The sequence below is a fragment of the Gobius niger genome (assembly GCF_951799975.1).
Source record: "Gobius niger genome assembly, chromosome: 20".
In the NCBI taxonomy this organism is placed as follows: domain Eukaryota; kingdom Metazoa; phylum Chordata; class Actinopteri; order Gobiiformes; family Gobiidae; genus Gobius; species Gobius niger.
In genome coordinates this window covers 13807754-13824329 of record NC_136871.1, presented here as the reverse complement: position 1 = coordinate 13824329, position 16576 = coordinate 13807754, and the positions used below count along the sequence as shown (strand labels likewise).

Below are 16576 nucleotides of genomic sequence, written 5' to 3'. Positions count from 1 at the left end.
TGTGATTTACTTAATGTTATACTTGATATAGTTGTGAACTTGAAACTATAATGTCTGCATGTATTCCTATTCTTTTACCGTTAGCTGAGAATAAATGAGAGTGAAAAGTTGTCTGCCAAGGTAAGTATGTACTTCAGCAATGACTCAAGTGTAACTGAGTGTTCTTGCCTTCTGTTAGGCTAAGATTTCTTTCTCAAAAGAAAGTCAGAGCAACTTAACCTACATAGCGTGGTAATGTGAATTGTTCTCAAGATAAGTACTCAAGGGTCTTCCAGGTCAAGTCGAGAATATCTGCAAATTCTGTAATGTTCCTAGACTTTGCATTATTTTTCATAAAGAAGGCAGGACATACATCATTGCAAAGCATAGTTATGTGTTATACAGCTGCACTATACTCTCCACTCTGAGCCACTGCATTCATATCAAACTTTACTGAACAGAACTCAAACTTTTAACAAATGAACACCATCCACGATCAAAGGAAACATTAGGATTTTACAACCCAAAATTTGGATTTCGCATTCAGTGTTACATCACAACCAACTCTGCAAGTAACACTTCACCAACTGTAATTATGTATCTTTAATTGTTCTTTTCAACTTTGGCAATGCTCAATGGGCAGGAGGTATGAGCAAAAACTTTCAAGAGATAATCAAAAATGTAAATCAAACCATTAATAGGAAGAAAGTTTCTTCACACCAGTTTCAACAATGTATCCTGAGTCTCTTTTCACACATGAATATTTTCTCATTAATATCCCGTTGTTAATTGCTGCAGCTCATTTGTCTCTTCTTGGAGTGTCATCAGTTCTGACATAAATAAAACTGCAGCAACTCTGGGAGCAGTCGGAATCAGATGACTTCTGCTTTACATAGGGCGTATCAAATAGATGATATATGTATGAGTGGCTAATTGTACATAATGAAAAATCTAAAATCTAAAACACATAAAGTTCCAAAAGAATGAAACAACCTCAAAATGTACTCCCTTTACCAGTTATTAATAAAGTGCCTCATTTAAAAGGGTCGGGGTAAGTCAAATAGCACATTGCAGGGCATGTATGCAATAGCGATAGTCATTAGTTGGGAGAGTCATTCAGTTTTCAAAACTCCCTAATTCACTTTATTTTTGACAGCCTTGATCAAATTAGCAGCTTTAACAGGGTGTGTTAGTGTCATCATAATTTAATTTACAACTCTATTATGCAAATGAGGCAAATGTGGAGGAGACGAATTGGGAGTAACCTTCAAGAACGGTTTACAATAATAAAATACTATTGGTGCATGTAAGTACCAAAGGGTTAAAGGCTGGGGGGGTTAAGTGTTGCATACAAGGTGCTCTGAATAGATAGAGAAGAGTCATTTGGAAAATTAACAAGCCAAATAGAGTGGCAATGCTGCACAGGTTGGAGACAGCAGAAAGGGGAAAAAAGAGGCAGGGCAGAAGCAAAACTAGCGGAATTTCCTTTTGGGGAAATGGCAAGGAATGAAAAGTGTAGGATTAAGTATAAGGGACTTTAGAATTTAAGAATAAACATTTTTTTTATCGACTCTTTTCTCCATTTTAAGTCAATAAAGTCACATTTTATTGTCATATTATTACAGATCCTTAAATCAATTATGTCTACAGATAAACTCTTGGATAAACATTTAACAAGGATCACTGGACTTTTCTACACTAAATATTCTAGGGTATATGAAGGGCTTTAGGTTACATTAATAGGCTATAAACATCTCACATGAAGTGATCTCATTAATATGTTAGATCAGTAATGTCTTAAACTAAAATACAAACACTTGGCTTCAGCAGTGGTCGATTACTACTTTAGGAATTTGTATGTTAGCATGCTAGCTTTAGCATATTGATGCCTAGCGCAGCATTTAGCACAGCGATCAACAATGCATTTGCGGAGGTTGAAACAAACTGAGCGAGGTTCTTAGCTTTCCAGGGCTACGCAGCATGCCTATATTCTCTGAGATTAAGGTGGTTTTGTTTTTAAGGTGTTGAGAGCCAAAAGTAGTATCGGTTCAGTATGAGATATTTGTAGCCGATGCCTGATATCATATTTTTTGCAGTGTCCGATACCAGTATCGGATCGGTGCATCCCTACAAATAACAATTTAAAATCCACGCCAAGCCACGTTTCATTGTTTGTAAACCAAAGATAATAGTATTGTGGTGTAGGAACTTTTATTGAAGAAAAAACAGACCAAGGGTACATGAAGTTAGTCAATGTAAGAAAGTGGACACAGAGTTGTGCGTAGGCGTTATCTACTATGCAAACCTCTAAAGAGACAAAGCAACTGTAGATGAGCATGCCTTACCTCTGCTGTGAGAGGCTGCCCGTTTCTGAGCCAGCTGTAGGATGGTTTGGGCTTCCCACTGGCCTTGCACTCCCAGAACAGGTTCTCCTCAATGGACAGTGCAGTGTCGTCTATGGTCTGCAGCCAATGAGGTTTGGCTGAACACAAATGAGAGGAATACCTTCTTCAAGCATGTGTTTTTCATTACACAGCACATTAGCCCTGATAATAAATACCTTACAATAAAAAGGATTCATATTTGGTGCATATTTTTTTACTATCTTGATGATTGGTCATAGGGATTTAAGATAAAGTAATTTTCTCGCGGTCTGTATTGTTGGCTTTTCTTTCTTTCTTTCTTTCTTTCTTTCTTTCTTTCTTTCTTTCTTTCTTTCTTTCTTTCTTTCTTTCTTTCTTTCTTTCTTTCTTTCTTTCTTTCTTTCTTTCTTTCTTTCTTTCTTTCTTTCTTTCTTTCTTTCTTTCTTTTCTTGATTTAGACTCTCAAATCCTGTCATACAAATGCCCACTTTCTAAACATTTTATATTACTACACATAACACATAAAAGCTGCGTTATTTCATTTGTATTGTTCAACCAACCGTGAAATGAGAGGCGGCCCTTCGCAGCATTCTTTCCGCGACGGTTCTCTGCGACACATTCGTAGGTTCCTGCATCTTCCTGTTGAAAATTTGGTATTTCGAGGACGCCGTTTGAGTTTTTCATTTTGACTTTGCTGGGGAAGGGGACCCCGCTAGTCCTCCTCCAGCTGATTTCTGGAACAGGGCTGTGAACCAAAGAGAGAGAAAAAAAAGAGGCAACTGTCACCGGCAGTCATCAAACGCAGCAGGAGAAGAGCTAAAGCCTAAGTATTGCTGAGTTATTGTTCTGGGGAGAGACAGACTGTGATCACTGTCTTTTCAGATGTACTTAAATCAGCTTTGATTTCTGCTTTCACACACCGCTCCTGTTCTCCCAAGCATTGATGTGTATCACAATGAGTAATGCAGAAAGCTTATGTGTCCTTACATCATCCCAAGCAACTTTCTTTCATGCAAAAATGGACTAACAGCTTGCAAGAAAATAAGATGACATTGTGCGCATATGGTACGTCTTTGTGTCTTATTACACAAAGTAAAAAAGAATTATAAAGTTTAGAAGCAACAGATGACAGTAAGCTGTTCTTGGAGGCTGTATACATTTAATATGTATATGACTTTAAACTTCCCAGATATGAGTGGCGAGCAATGTTCACTGCACATCCCTTCAAGACCATCCTCCCCACACACCCTGTCACACAAACCTCTGCTGATTCTTCTGACTCCGTAAATATACAATTGTTGAACATCAGGACTAGTACAAGCGTGTCAGTGATTACTGAAGCATATGTGAACGACTGTAAAAACAACTCCAGGTGTGTTTTTGATATGGGAACAACATTATAACGTATAGAAAGCTAAATAGCAAAGGTTGCATTCCTGCCCCCAACCTGTTCCCTTTAAAACTATGAAAAATATATAAAAACTGTAAAAACATGTACAATACAGTATATAATATAAATGTTACTTGAACATGTATAGCAAACAAAATTACAGACTTACTTTCCCAAAGCAAAACATTCCAATTTGATAACGGAATCCTTCGCAGCTGGAACCGAGTCGGGAAAATGGACCTCTATTTTGGGCTCGTACTCTCCCATTACTCCTACAAAAGACAGAGGATAGACGACAAGGATTGGACATGAATGATTAACAGTGCACAGAGTGCCATGCTGGATCAAAGCGACCCGGTGGCACAGTGGGAAAGAGGTCAAGTCTTTATGAGCACTCAGCACTGGTCACCACTGCGGGGACACGGCTGGAGACAAGAAATCAAAGAGGGCTTATAAAAGATTCAGGCTGCACATCAAGGAGGATTGCTCAGAGCAGATTTATTACCTGTGCCATCTGACTTCATTTATGACTTTATTTATATTCATCACCTCCGCGGCAAAGATTTTTGGGCTGAAGGAGAGAGCTGCCCTTTAGTACCAGCAATTAAAACCTCACAGTCTGGCACAAACTGAGGAGGCAAGGTCTTGGGCGTGATCCAGAGGTCACCGCAAAGTTTTAATTTCTTTATTCTTTTTTCCTATGGTACATTTTCAGTAGGGCTGCACAATTGAATGGTTGCAACTAAACTACTAATTGCAAAATACTACATTTAGTACATACTACTATTAGTAGTATTAGTATAATTAGGCATTTTAGGCAGCACAATTTCTAATCTCCATTGGGTCCTCGTATGTTAAGTATCTGATTATCCTGTTCTTAAGACTTTTAAAAGCATTTTATAAAATTGAAATTGTTTAAGAGGTCGTATTTCAGTCTTGGTCATGATAACACTCCTTTATTTATGACAAATTTAATGCAAAAGTGATAGACAAACAATGTAAGACATTCAGTATAAGACAAACAGACTTATATGACGACAGACATACCAGAGATGGCATTATGATCATGTTGATTCCTGACATATATATATATTTAAAAAAAATGAAAAAAAATAACAAATAATGATTGTGTTGAATCCTTTAGTGAAATTTAACTCAATATTATTGGGCAAAAGTCAGTTGTCTTTGAAGAATTGTGGACATAGAGTGCAGAGGAGTAAGAAACAAAGAAAAAAAGGAATGTACTGATTTCCCATCTCCAACGAGAGTTTCACTTATAGTTGTATTGTTCTCCCTTTGCCATATGCTGCATTAGAAGTATTGTGTGGGAGTGGGAAGATCCTTTGTTTATGATCATCCCTTACCAATGTTTAACTCACAGTGGGAGACATCGTTTGTAGTTTGTCTTGCAAAAGCTTAATAACATGCACGAGGCAGCATGCGATTTATAAAATGAAACAAAAGAGGCGATGGGGAATAAGTGACTAATAACTAAAATGTGCGCTTCTTCCTGTCCTCCGCTCAGCTGTGACAGCAAATACAGCCGCTCATGACAGCAACCTATCCGTGCGTGTGCACATACACGAGCAACAGTGCTGCGCTCTAGCCCACGCTCTAGCCCACCTCCTTGAAGCAGGCCAAAGTCAACTGAGCTGGACCTGAGCACGGTTTGATTGAGACTACGCGTGTGCTCCTAATTCTGAAATTCAGGAGCACAGTTAAAAATTTAGGACCATGACCAAAAATTTAAGAGCACAACCAAAAAAACAGGACAAAAACAGGACAGCTTTTAACAGGGAAGAAGGGAATTAAAACACACCACATGCCAATTCCTGCTTTCTGTTGCATTTCTGAATATCTATTCTCCAATCAAACACAATGCAGGTCTGAAAAATGGTAATAAGATTTTTCCAAAATTGTGCAACCCTAATTTTCATAACAGTCACATTACCTTTTTCTGTTATGGATGTATTCGTAGGGTTTCTGACCACAAAGGCAAGGCAAGACAAGGCATGTTTATTTATACCGTGCATTTCGTACACAGGGCATCTCAATGCAAAAACCCCACAACTTTTAAATGTATATTTTCATTATCTATGTAAAGACTACCAAAGTAAAAAAAAATACATATGAAGGCTCTCAATTCTTGATGTCCGGTTCCCACTGAATGTAATACGCAGTCTGCAAAAAAAGCCAAACTCATTTCCGTCAAAGCTATGCAGTCACATTAGCTGTGGTGTGGATGCAGGTGTGGAGCGGTGGAAAGAATACACAAGAGCCCAGTTTTGCCGGATGCTGAGGTAGTCTTTGATAAAGTTGAGGGAATGAGACAAGCCAAACAAGAAGTCATATGCCCGCTAGGGGAGAGAAGAACCAAGTGTATTTCAGAATTAAATTACACTGCACACTCACAAAAACAGGACGAGTGGCCAAGGAGTCTGTCAAAGGATCACGGGGGATTTTATGAGGATTATAAGGACTTATGAGGACAGCATCAGAAAGGAGTAGGCATGTAGTGGCTCAGCTGAGGTTGTGGGAGAGAATGAGAGTTCAAATTGCTTAATGCTGCCCGGTATTTATTTGTATACATAGTGGTTATCACATGAAACCCCAGGAACTTGTGGCCTTGTGAGTGCTCTGCCCTGCGTACACTCTGCACACACACGTTGTGAGTGGCAGATCAAAAGATAAATGCACTTAACACGCAGCAGACTTAACCACATTCAGTCTGAACCTGGCATTATAGTCCATTTATGTTTGGGGAAAATGTAATCTTGATTGGAGGTGCAGTGTGTGACCTGTTTTTCTTGAAATACTGAGGTATTTGTTTCATGGAAAGATAAGTTAGACAATTTATTTAATTAAAGTAATTAAAAGAGAAATGTATACACCGGTGGAGGTTTTTGTACTCTAGGCTGACCTATAATACAGCCTTTCAGAACACATCTATGCAAGGACATGTTTTTTATTTTGGATTGCTGATATTGCAAGCCGGTTTTAAAGAGGAAAAAAGAAACTAAGGTCACCCATTCAAATCTAAAAAATGTTGATTAGCAAGCCTGATCTCTTTTGATCTGAACACAAAATCACCTCTTTTCAAAGTACACTTTCTTTCACTGTATTCTAAACAGGAAAATGTCGCATTTTTTTTTCTTCATATGTTAAGTGCTGTGGTGGGAAGAGGTACTGAATAGAAAAAAAAATCTTCTCAAACTCAAAACCTGTGTCATACTTAAGTACCTCATTCACATTCGTTATTTTGTGGCAAATGTTTGCTGAAAAGAAAAAGTGGTTTAAGGTCTGCTGGATGAAAAATACCCTTTGAAATCCTCTCATTTCATGTAATAAGTGATCGAGTCAGGTTCAAACCCATTGACTCGCTGTGATCTGAACTGATCAGAAGGTGCGAATACACAATCAGAACGGTCACAACGCTGCACCGAGATCTGCCGACGTACCATCGCTCCTGAGGACCAGCGGCGTGGGCGAGCTGAGCATCTTCTCCCTCGTCACGGTGTTGTTCACCACACACGTGTAGTTACCCACATCCGACGGTTCAACTTTCGCAATGTACAAGCTGCCCGTCTCCTGAGAGATGAAGCGCCGACTGTCTTGTTGCACAAAGTAGGGATATTCGTTTAAGATCCAAGCAAATGTCAGCTCTAGAAAGGGGACAGAAAAGATAGTGTGAGGCACAATACATGCTGAGTCAAAACTTTTCTACATTCGTCAGGGATTAGATGGCGGGGTAAGATGGACTCAAAAGAACAGATCCCGCTGTGGTATTCACATTTCTAGCGTATCTTGCCACATTCGTTGACTTATCGGAGATTTCTTTGGGGCTGAGATATTTGCATGAAACAGCTATCAGTGCAGAAGAATTGGCTGGACTTCAGGAAAGAGAGCGAAACTAATGCATTGGAGCGTGTCAGTGGTCCTCCCTTGACACTGCTTGCCTGTATTCCCCAAGCAGCTCATGGACTTACATCATAGAATCATTTTCAAACACGCAAAAATAAAAAATAAAACGGGATATGGAGGAAATGACCATTTTGTGTTTGCTGGGTTAGTGCAGGTAAGTTCAAACGCTTGAGAGTGACAATCTTTCGGCTTTTGGACTGGTTAGGCGGTTGGCGTGACGCAGCCTACTTAAAATGGCAAAACAGAACATGTCTTTGTGTCTTTATTCAGTAGAAAACTATATTCACAATTCAGCATTTGTTAGTTTTTGAATAATTAGAGACAGTTTAGATTTTTCTCCAAATTGTTTTCCCCCTTCACTGTTTTCAAACATGACCATATATGGGCGATTCCAGAGATGCCGCCTGTATCTATGGACCCAAACGGGGGTGAAGTTAGAAGTGACCGAGCACATCTTCTCTTCTGAAGAATTCTGAAGACACTACTGCGTGGACGTCAAAGTGCTCCTAAGGTGTGATAACGCGGAAGAACTTGATCTCGCTTCTAACTTCACCCTTACCTAAGAGGAGACGAGGCTAAATGCTAACAACATCTTTGGTCTTTTTGCATGACTGAGGGCACGCACAAAGACCAAACAGGTACGTGTCAACTTGTCTAAGCTCAGGTAAGAACATATCTCAGTATGCAAAAATTGTGGCCTGTTGATTTAAGATTTCTATGAGAATATGCGGTATGTTTTTATGATCTAAAAACATGTAACGTACGAGATGTCATAAGCTAGTGTATGCCTCGACTTCGGTCTAAATAAACACCAAACATGCCTACACGTGATTTATATCTGTATTAGCGTGTGAAATGCATTCAAAGAAACAGTTTTCCTTCAATACTATGGGTGCAGGTCTAAAGGTAAGTTTCAAATCGTGAAAACACAGCAGATCACATTCATGGTCACATCCTGTTCTGGGTTCAGGTGTAGCCACACAGATGCACAGTTCTGTCTTATTAACGCAGCAAAAGCCAGAGTTCACAGTCAGCATGTGGACTATACAGCTATAATGAGCCACAAGAGCTCGACCAGTTTCCCAAGATGGCAATTCATTTCTGTTACTGGTATTCAGGTAAACCTGGTGAAAAAAATAACTGTATTTTACAATGTTGACTCCAAAGAGGTCGATGCAAATATACATGTGCATAATGTGAACATTCGTAATAAAACATTTTGCATTGCAACTGCTAGAGAATAAAATAAATTAGCATTTTTCTATCGGGTCATACTGTACGGTCAAACCATCTCTGTCGTATGACCAGTCCAGTCCAGCTTCTCAACGCACAATCCTCTCTCAGCAAACCACAAAGTCTTTTTCATTAATTTCTTTGTTAGTGCTGATCTAGACTTAAGGATATGCCATACAACAAGACACATGGATTTTACTGTTGCAACTATACACTTAATTTGATTTTTAAATTTTATATATATAGCATATGATGAAATGTAATTAGTGCAGTTACTGATGATAAAACAAGAGCTAATAATAATAATGCATTAGCCTTATATAGCGCCTTTCCGGACGCTCGAAGTCACTTTATTGCATGCATTATTCATACACTCCATACTCTGTGGTGGTAAGCTACTATTGCAGCCACAGATGCCCTGGGGTATGCTGACGGAAGAGAGGCTACCAGTCTGAGCCAGATCTGACGGGCTCGGGCATAGCAAAAGCGGTATGGCCAGCAAACGTGCTTGTTTAGTTAGATAAAAGCTAAAAGTTTTGGTCCATGGACTGCATGCAGCAGCACTGGCTGAGTTCCGCCCCGCTCCTCTCTCGCAGTGCTGTCATTGTTGGACCCTGCTCTGTCTTGTCTCTCCGTAGGGTTTTAATTGTGACGCTGGTTTTCAGCATCACATACAAAAACACTGAAGGAATTGCGTAGAGACCTTGAAACGGCTCCCTTCTGTTAATTAAAACCTGTTAATAGTGTTTTAATTTGGAACATGCACCATCTGGACACCTGACACCTCTTTGTTTTCTGTGGTCACACTTCATGCTCAGGCCCACTTCAAATGACTCCATCTGCTTTGTGTTGTAACATATTGAGTGACTTTTAAATATAATTCTGCAGTCATAATCTTATGCTTGTTGAAGCCTAAATGATTAGATGTTTATAGACAGGGCAGGCCACACAACAAAAAGCACAAACTGGCAAAAAGGCCACATGCAAAAGACATCAGCAATAATAAGTAAAAACATGCAACACAAAATAGTAAGTGTTATGCAGACAAATTACAGCACATAGAAAATGCAGAGCACACAATGTTAATTATTAGTAAAATAAACTGCATGTCCCGTGTATGGGTGCAGCTTTGTCCCAAGTTTTACTGATCTCGTGAAAGTTCTCACAGAATAATGTTCCTGCATGTTTTTTTTTTTTTACTGACTCTGGAACAAGCTGCTACCGACATGCACTGACATCACTGACTTTGGCATTTTTAAAGCCCAGCTTAAAACCTATTTATTCAGACTTTATTTTTTTAATACTACGTATTTATTTCATCCATTTTATGCTTTTATTTTATTTTATTTTATTATTGTTGCATATTTTATTGTTGTTTACGCAATTGTTAATGTGATTATTTTTATTCTAATTTTGCCTGATTTTACTGTAAAGCACATTGGTCACCTTGAGTGTTGTAAAGAGATTTATAAATAAATGTTGACAACATTGAGAACTGATTCAAATAATATCATTTTGAGCTATTCATTTTTTTGCTCTTTTTCAACTTGAAAATCATCAACAGTGCAAAGTGAGATATTTTTTCATTTTATTATTCATCATTTAGTTCAACAGGATTTTTCTTTTTATGGCTAACAAAACGACACTGACAGAAGTTGAGGACGTTTTCTTCTATTGTCTGTCTTCAATAAGACATTTTTTTTTAGTGTAAATGAGATTTCTGAACTTCAAGTAAAAGACAGTCCAGACAGTCACACCTGTGAGCGCTGACAAACTGTTCTCTTGTAAATTCAACTCATTGTTCTAGTGTGTATGACGATGTGACAAAAGGCAGGCGTGCATGACGTACACACCTGTTTCTCACAGACACTCTATATTGCCAATCCTGTCATTTTCACAGTTAATGTTAGGTGCTACTTAAGTGAAGATTTTGTTTTAAGGTAAAAGATAAAACACATCATTGTGAGAAAACAGCTTTATAGTTTAGTGAAGTAAAACACTATTGGATGACGACCCACACATACTTTCTCAGTTGATATATTTCACAAAATTACCATATTTGGATTACAGAGCGTTGCAGGGGAGGCTGAGAGCTTTTCAACAATACCAGGAAAGATGCGTTTTGTGATCAGACACGGCATTATGGGCGACTCTTTTGGCATTTCAGGATAAAACCCGAAAAAATTCATGAAAATTTGCGTCTTAAAGGCACACTGTGTAACATTTTGGACTATACTGTTGCCATCAACACAAAACATGCTCTCAATGACCAGCTCGACACAGAAAATGCTATTTTTGCAGTGCATAATCAAAGAATGGATGAGGGCTTAACATGTTTAAAGGAACAGACCACTGTTTGTACATACTGAGATATGTTCTTACCTGAGCTTAGACAAGTTGATACATACCTGTCTGGTCTTTGCTTCTAACTTCACCCCGTTTGCAGCAATAGGAATATACTGGGAGAGGTGAAATGCTAACAACTTCTCTGGTCTTTTTGCGTGACTGAGCGCACGCGTAAAGACCAGACAGGTACACATAAACTTGTCTAAGCTTAGACAAGAACATATCTCAGTATGTAGAAATGGTGGCCTGTTATTTTAACTCTCAATTCTACTGACTTTAGTCACATGTTTGTTTGAGGTATTTTTCAATTGTGAAAATACCTATCGTAAAATAAATTTTGTTTATTGGGTTCAATCTTACGCAGTATGCCTTTAAAGAATGAGTGTGGTCAATTGTTAAACTTTAATTTTAAGCTAAGATATAAAAAACGCCCCAAAATCTCAAAATCGGCTGTGTCTTGCCTTGCCAGTGCAATTGAATCGTGAAAGAAAAGCACAATTGGGATATGATATTATTTTGTCATATCATCCTCCCCATTTTGCAGTAATTGTTTGTGCTCTCTGAAATAATACGTACTTACAACTAGATAGACGAACAAATCAGTTGGAATTTGACAAGGTTTCTAAGTGCCTAAGATATTAAAAGATATGCTTCAGCTACCTTTTTAGACCGAGTAGGCATTGGAAACTACAACAGTACGAAATAAAGTTATTCATGCCTAGAGATCAAAAGTGCAATTTTATTTCATTTTGTTCCAGTAATGCGTTATTGAAAATAATTGCTCTCAAAACATTTTAGTCTCCTTTATGGAAGTTATTGGCCTTGACAGGGACACTGCTACTGAAAACTTGCAATATACAGTCAAGCATAAAGAATGAGAAAAAAATATAGACAGAGCAAATTCAACCTGACGTGTTGGACTTTCACTCACTTTTGAAAATATGGCAAAATCAAAATAGCAGCATGGTTACATCAGCCAGCAGTGTATAAGCCTTTGTCAAAGGGGAGAGCTGTCAAACTACATTTCACACCCAGCACTGACCCATTATCCCATAGACCGGCTGCATAAAGCAAACCTTTCTCTTGTGAGAGAAATTGGTTGTCCCAGTGTGTGCATGCCACTGTATAGAAAAAAACAGGCAGTCATTCACAGCAGCCGGCATTGTGCCTGTTCTTCTCACTAAATCCACCATTGCATCTCTATCTCCTCTTCAATGGGCAATCAAAGCATCAGTTTTGCAGGGGTGGAGGTACGTGTTTATGTTATCAAGCCTCATCAGCTTAAGGAACGCACAGCTTCAATCAGGATACAAAGAAAGCGCTGAGTGAGAGAAAACAGTGTGTTCAGCAAGGAATATATTAAGTGGGTGAAAGATGATTATTAAAGCCGCAAATAGAAACAGAAGCAGATTAAGTTCGGAGTGGGAAGTAATCCAAGATCAAATGTTGCCAAGAGAAACAAACAGAGGTACAGTGAACCTTTGATCCAAATATGAATACATAATAAAAATAAAACATACTTGTGGGGGGGGAGTAGTAAACTTACCTCCGGAGTGTGCAGGGGGTCCACAGAGCAGAACCACTCCCTGGCCTTCACGCACATTCACCGCACTCCGCACCATCTGCGTTTTGAAAGTATCAAGGTCTGGAACGGACAAAAGGAGAAGTGCTGTGTGTTAGCTTCTAAATGTTTCATCACAATGATTCTCAATGATTTTTTTAATTAACTGTGATTACCAAAACCACAGCAAAAATCGGCAAAGCACCGATCACATACTGATATCGGATATCGGAGCCGATACTGGAAAAAATATGATATCGGATATCGGCTACAAATATCTGATACTGAGCCGATACTAGTGTTGGCTCTCAACGCCAAACACAACCTTTACCACCTAAATCTAAGTGAATATGGGCATGCTGTATATCACTGTAAAGCCAAGAACCTGGAGAATTCACTCACTGACTTAGTTTTAACCTCTAGAAATGTATTTTTGATCACAATGCCCGCGCAAAATTCTGTGGTTAGCAATGGCATGCTAAAGCTAGCGGGAGCATGCTAATGCAAACGAAAACTAATCAAGGCTGGGTCAGAAACTATGATAAAAATACCCTAAAGGGACTATACAGAGTTTAAAAATGTAAAAAATAAGTATTTTCCTCCCCCTACATGTTCCAGCAATGTCCTAATGTGTAGAATGAGCCCAGACCTGTTCACTGCAACTGCCTCTAAAATCCTGCACTGTCACTCAAAAAGTTTGACTTCGGTCCGAAGTGCCATCATGCACAAGCTTAAAGGGGGGGTTTTATGCAAAATTGACTTTTTCAAGCTTTACATCATGTTATGATGTCATTCCCTCATTAAAAACATGCCTGAAGTGTCGCCTTGGCACATTCACGTATTTTTGAGTAATCTGTAAAAACTCTGATGGCAGCCATTTTAGGGATAGGTGTGCCTGAGTCCTCCTAGGAACGCCCCCACCTCCTGGAGACGCCTCCGAGCTTTCGTCACCAGCCGAGTAACCAACCACTGCTCCTCAGCAGAACCCCCTCCCCACTGATGCCACAGACAGCCTGTGAGGGGGCGTGTCGGAAAGGGTCAGAGGTTCTTAAAGAGACAGAGGCCTATTTCAAGACATTCGCTACAGCCATTTTGAGAGAGCCATTTTATACAAGGCAGTTATTCTAATTTACTGCATTTACAGACCAACAGAAGGTTTGGTCATCATTGTAGTGTGCTATAGACTGGTGCTATGTGATTGAAAAAAGCAGAATACCCCCTCTTTAATATAGAAGCTGCAGTTACACATGTGACCTGAGGTGGCAGTAACTAACCACTGCTGAAGCCAAGTGTTTGTATTTTAGTTTAAGAAATAACTGATCTAACATATTTGTAATGATCAGATTCATGTGCGTTGTTTATATTAATATAACCTAAAGCCTGTTATATACCCAAGGATGTTTAATGTAGAAAAGTTATCCTTGTTAAATGTTTATCCAAGAGTTTATCAATAGATATAATTGATAATTGATCTGTAACATGACAATAAAATATGACTCAGAGAAAGCCACTTTTAGTTTCAGTAAATATCGGTATCAGTTGCAAAAAAGCTGGATCGGTGCATCTCTAATAAAAATATACTTTATTGATCCTTTACAGGAAATTGCAAGTCACAGTAGAAACCAAAAGAAACCCCAAGAAGAACCACATTGAAGAAGAATAATACAAAACAAAAAAAGTAACTAACGCTCTCACTGACGAGCTGTGAAGGTAATTTCTAGTATACAGTACACCCATGCACGGAGATTGAAGATGTTTCGGGGGTGAGAGATTTAAATCTATAGGCTGTTTGTTCCCTGATTCACTGAGGGGGGGCTTTTGAAGTTGAATTTGGAGCGCTGAGACTTTAATAGGTCATCATTGATCGCCCTGGGACACGTCTTGACAGCATCCGTTTGCTTTCAAAAGGTTGCTGATGAAATAGATGAATGCAGGTCGTTTTCAGCACAACTGCTTTGCAAAAGGAAGAGATTAGGCTGAAACTGGAGAGAAAACAGAGGGCGGTGTGCAAGACAAATGACAGTTTGCAGTGCCAGCAGCAATAACTAACATCATTATTAAATGTGCTGTAATCTTGCACTTAAAAGCATTAGCCTCCCCATCAATAGCCTCGACACAATCTATCCACTGGAAATAAATGAGCGGTTGCTGGCAGACAAAAGCTAAACCTGGGATGATAAAGTAGCACCCACTCTCGTGACTGATGCCGCAGTCCCCTCGCCGCTCTGTCTGCACCCTCTGGCTAACAGCCTGGAGAGAGCCCTCCAAACACCAACACAGAAAGTCGCAGTGACCGATAAGGGGAATTAGGAGGAGGGAGATTATGAAGAATGTGGGACAGTGTTGCTAAGATTAATGAGCCACACTCTGATGACCGCAGAGGAGTTGGTCCCAGCCAAGTCAGGACACGACACAATGAAGGGCCACCGAAGGAGACGACTGACAAAGAAAAATCCTAGTTTGTGAAAGTACCTTCACTGATAATGGCAATAAAACCTATTCTGATTCTGATGCCCTTCTGATCGCAACAGGCCGTGTAAATTAGACAGACATTCTTTGCGAAGAAGCAGCATTGTCAACAGGATTGCAGATTTCTAGAGAATACATTTATTTACTACACTATGTTATCCCCTACACTGTCGTTTGCAGGGCTGCCCCAGCACAGAGTGGGGCCAGCTCTGTCCTGGGCTGCCCACTGGGCTCTGAGAAGGAGCCAAGCTCACATTCATCATGGATTACACCTCTCACCCACTGTACCAGACTGTAGAGGAGCTGAGCAGCTCCTTCAGTGTCAGACCGAGGCCCCCTCAGTGCAGGAATGAGCGGCTATTCTAACTATTTGCACCCCCCAAACCCCCCCCCCCCCCCCCCAATTGTGTTCCTTAAAAGCTGCTGTAACAAGTGAACGTCTCCATTGTAGCATTAATAAAGTCTTATAGGATCATGCCTAAAAAAAACAACGGGTGATAAGGGGGACTATGTTCAACGTACAGGTCCAATGCACTGACCATCTTCAAGCTACTGAAAAATAACGTGTTGTCTGAGATTTTGAACTTTTAGAGTCTGTGAAAATCTGCCAGGTTCATTGTGGCGCTGACAGCTTTGTGTTTTGCATGGGTGGTACGGAGGTAAGTATAAACCAATTACCCTGTATCTTGCAGAGCATTGTTATAGCTGCGTCTCTAAATCCAAAAGCTGTATATCAGGGTAAAAAATGAATAACAATTCAAAACAATTGCTTCTAGTTGAAAATTTCATTGTTGTTTTTTTGCCGCCTCGCCTGTACAGGTCAGACTGTACCATCCTCTCTCCTCTCGAAATCCATAGAGAAAAAGAGTACTGGGCTTCATTGGTACGAACTGACCACACATTGTAACATGGACAGCCAGGGGCAAAGCTCAACATAGCTGTGGTGATTTCTTTGCGAGCACAGCCTCTGCGTTGCAAGATTCCTCAGCCAGAGACTGCAGCGAGCATGGGGCATAATATCCACAGCCATTGGTATAGACCATGACAATTTGCTATAGTCATTCAACCACTCCTTATGTCTACGCTTCACAAATCGAAATCCAAATATGCAACTGTACCCCGCGTGACAGCTAGTTACCAAACACGGCATGTTGCTTCAGCAGAGATTAAGATGGCTGTTCCTGCAGGTTGTGACATTTGGAAGACAGACAGCTCTAGACAACCGTCGGTACATTTGCCTGTGAGCCTCATTACACGGAAACACAGCGTATCAACCACGGTCATCTAGTCCTCCTCCCTCCCTTGCTGTGCATT

At 39.8% G+C, this 16576-nt stretch overlaps 1 protein-coding gene across 1 annotated transcript in view; it reads right to left on the bottom strand.

Annotated features, from left to right (window-relative positions):
* The window catches only part of cntn3b (contactin 3b), a 76330-nt gene that overhangs the window by 29788 nt on the left and 29966 nt on the right, over positions 1 to 16576 (bottom strand). Inside the window, exons 5-9 of the mRNA XM_079578543.1 lie at positions 12779 to 12877; positions 7191 to 7394; positions 3902 to 4004; positions 2903 to 3087; positions 2325 to 2461 (exon numbers count right to left, since the gene is read on the bottom strand). Of these exons, the coding sequence (XP_079434669.1) occupies positions 2325 to 2461; positions 2903 to 3087; positions 3902 to 4004; positions 7191 to 7394; positions 12779 to 12877 (728 nt within the window). The remainder of the gene's footprint in view (positions 1 to 2324; positions 2462 to 2902; positions 3088 to 3901; positions 4005 to 7190; positions 7395 to 12778; positions 12878 to 16576) is intronic.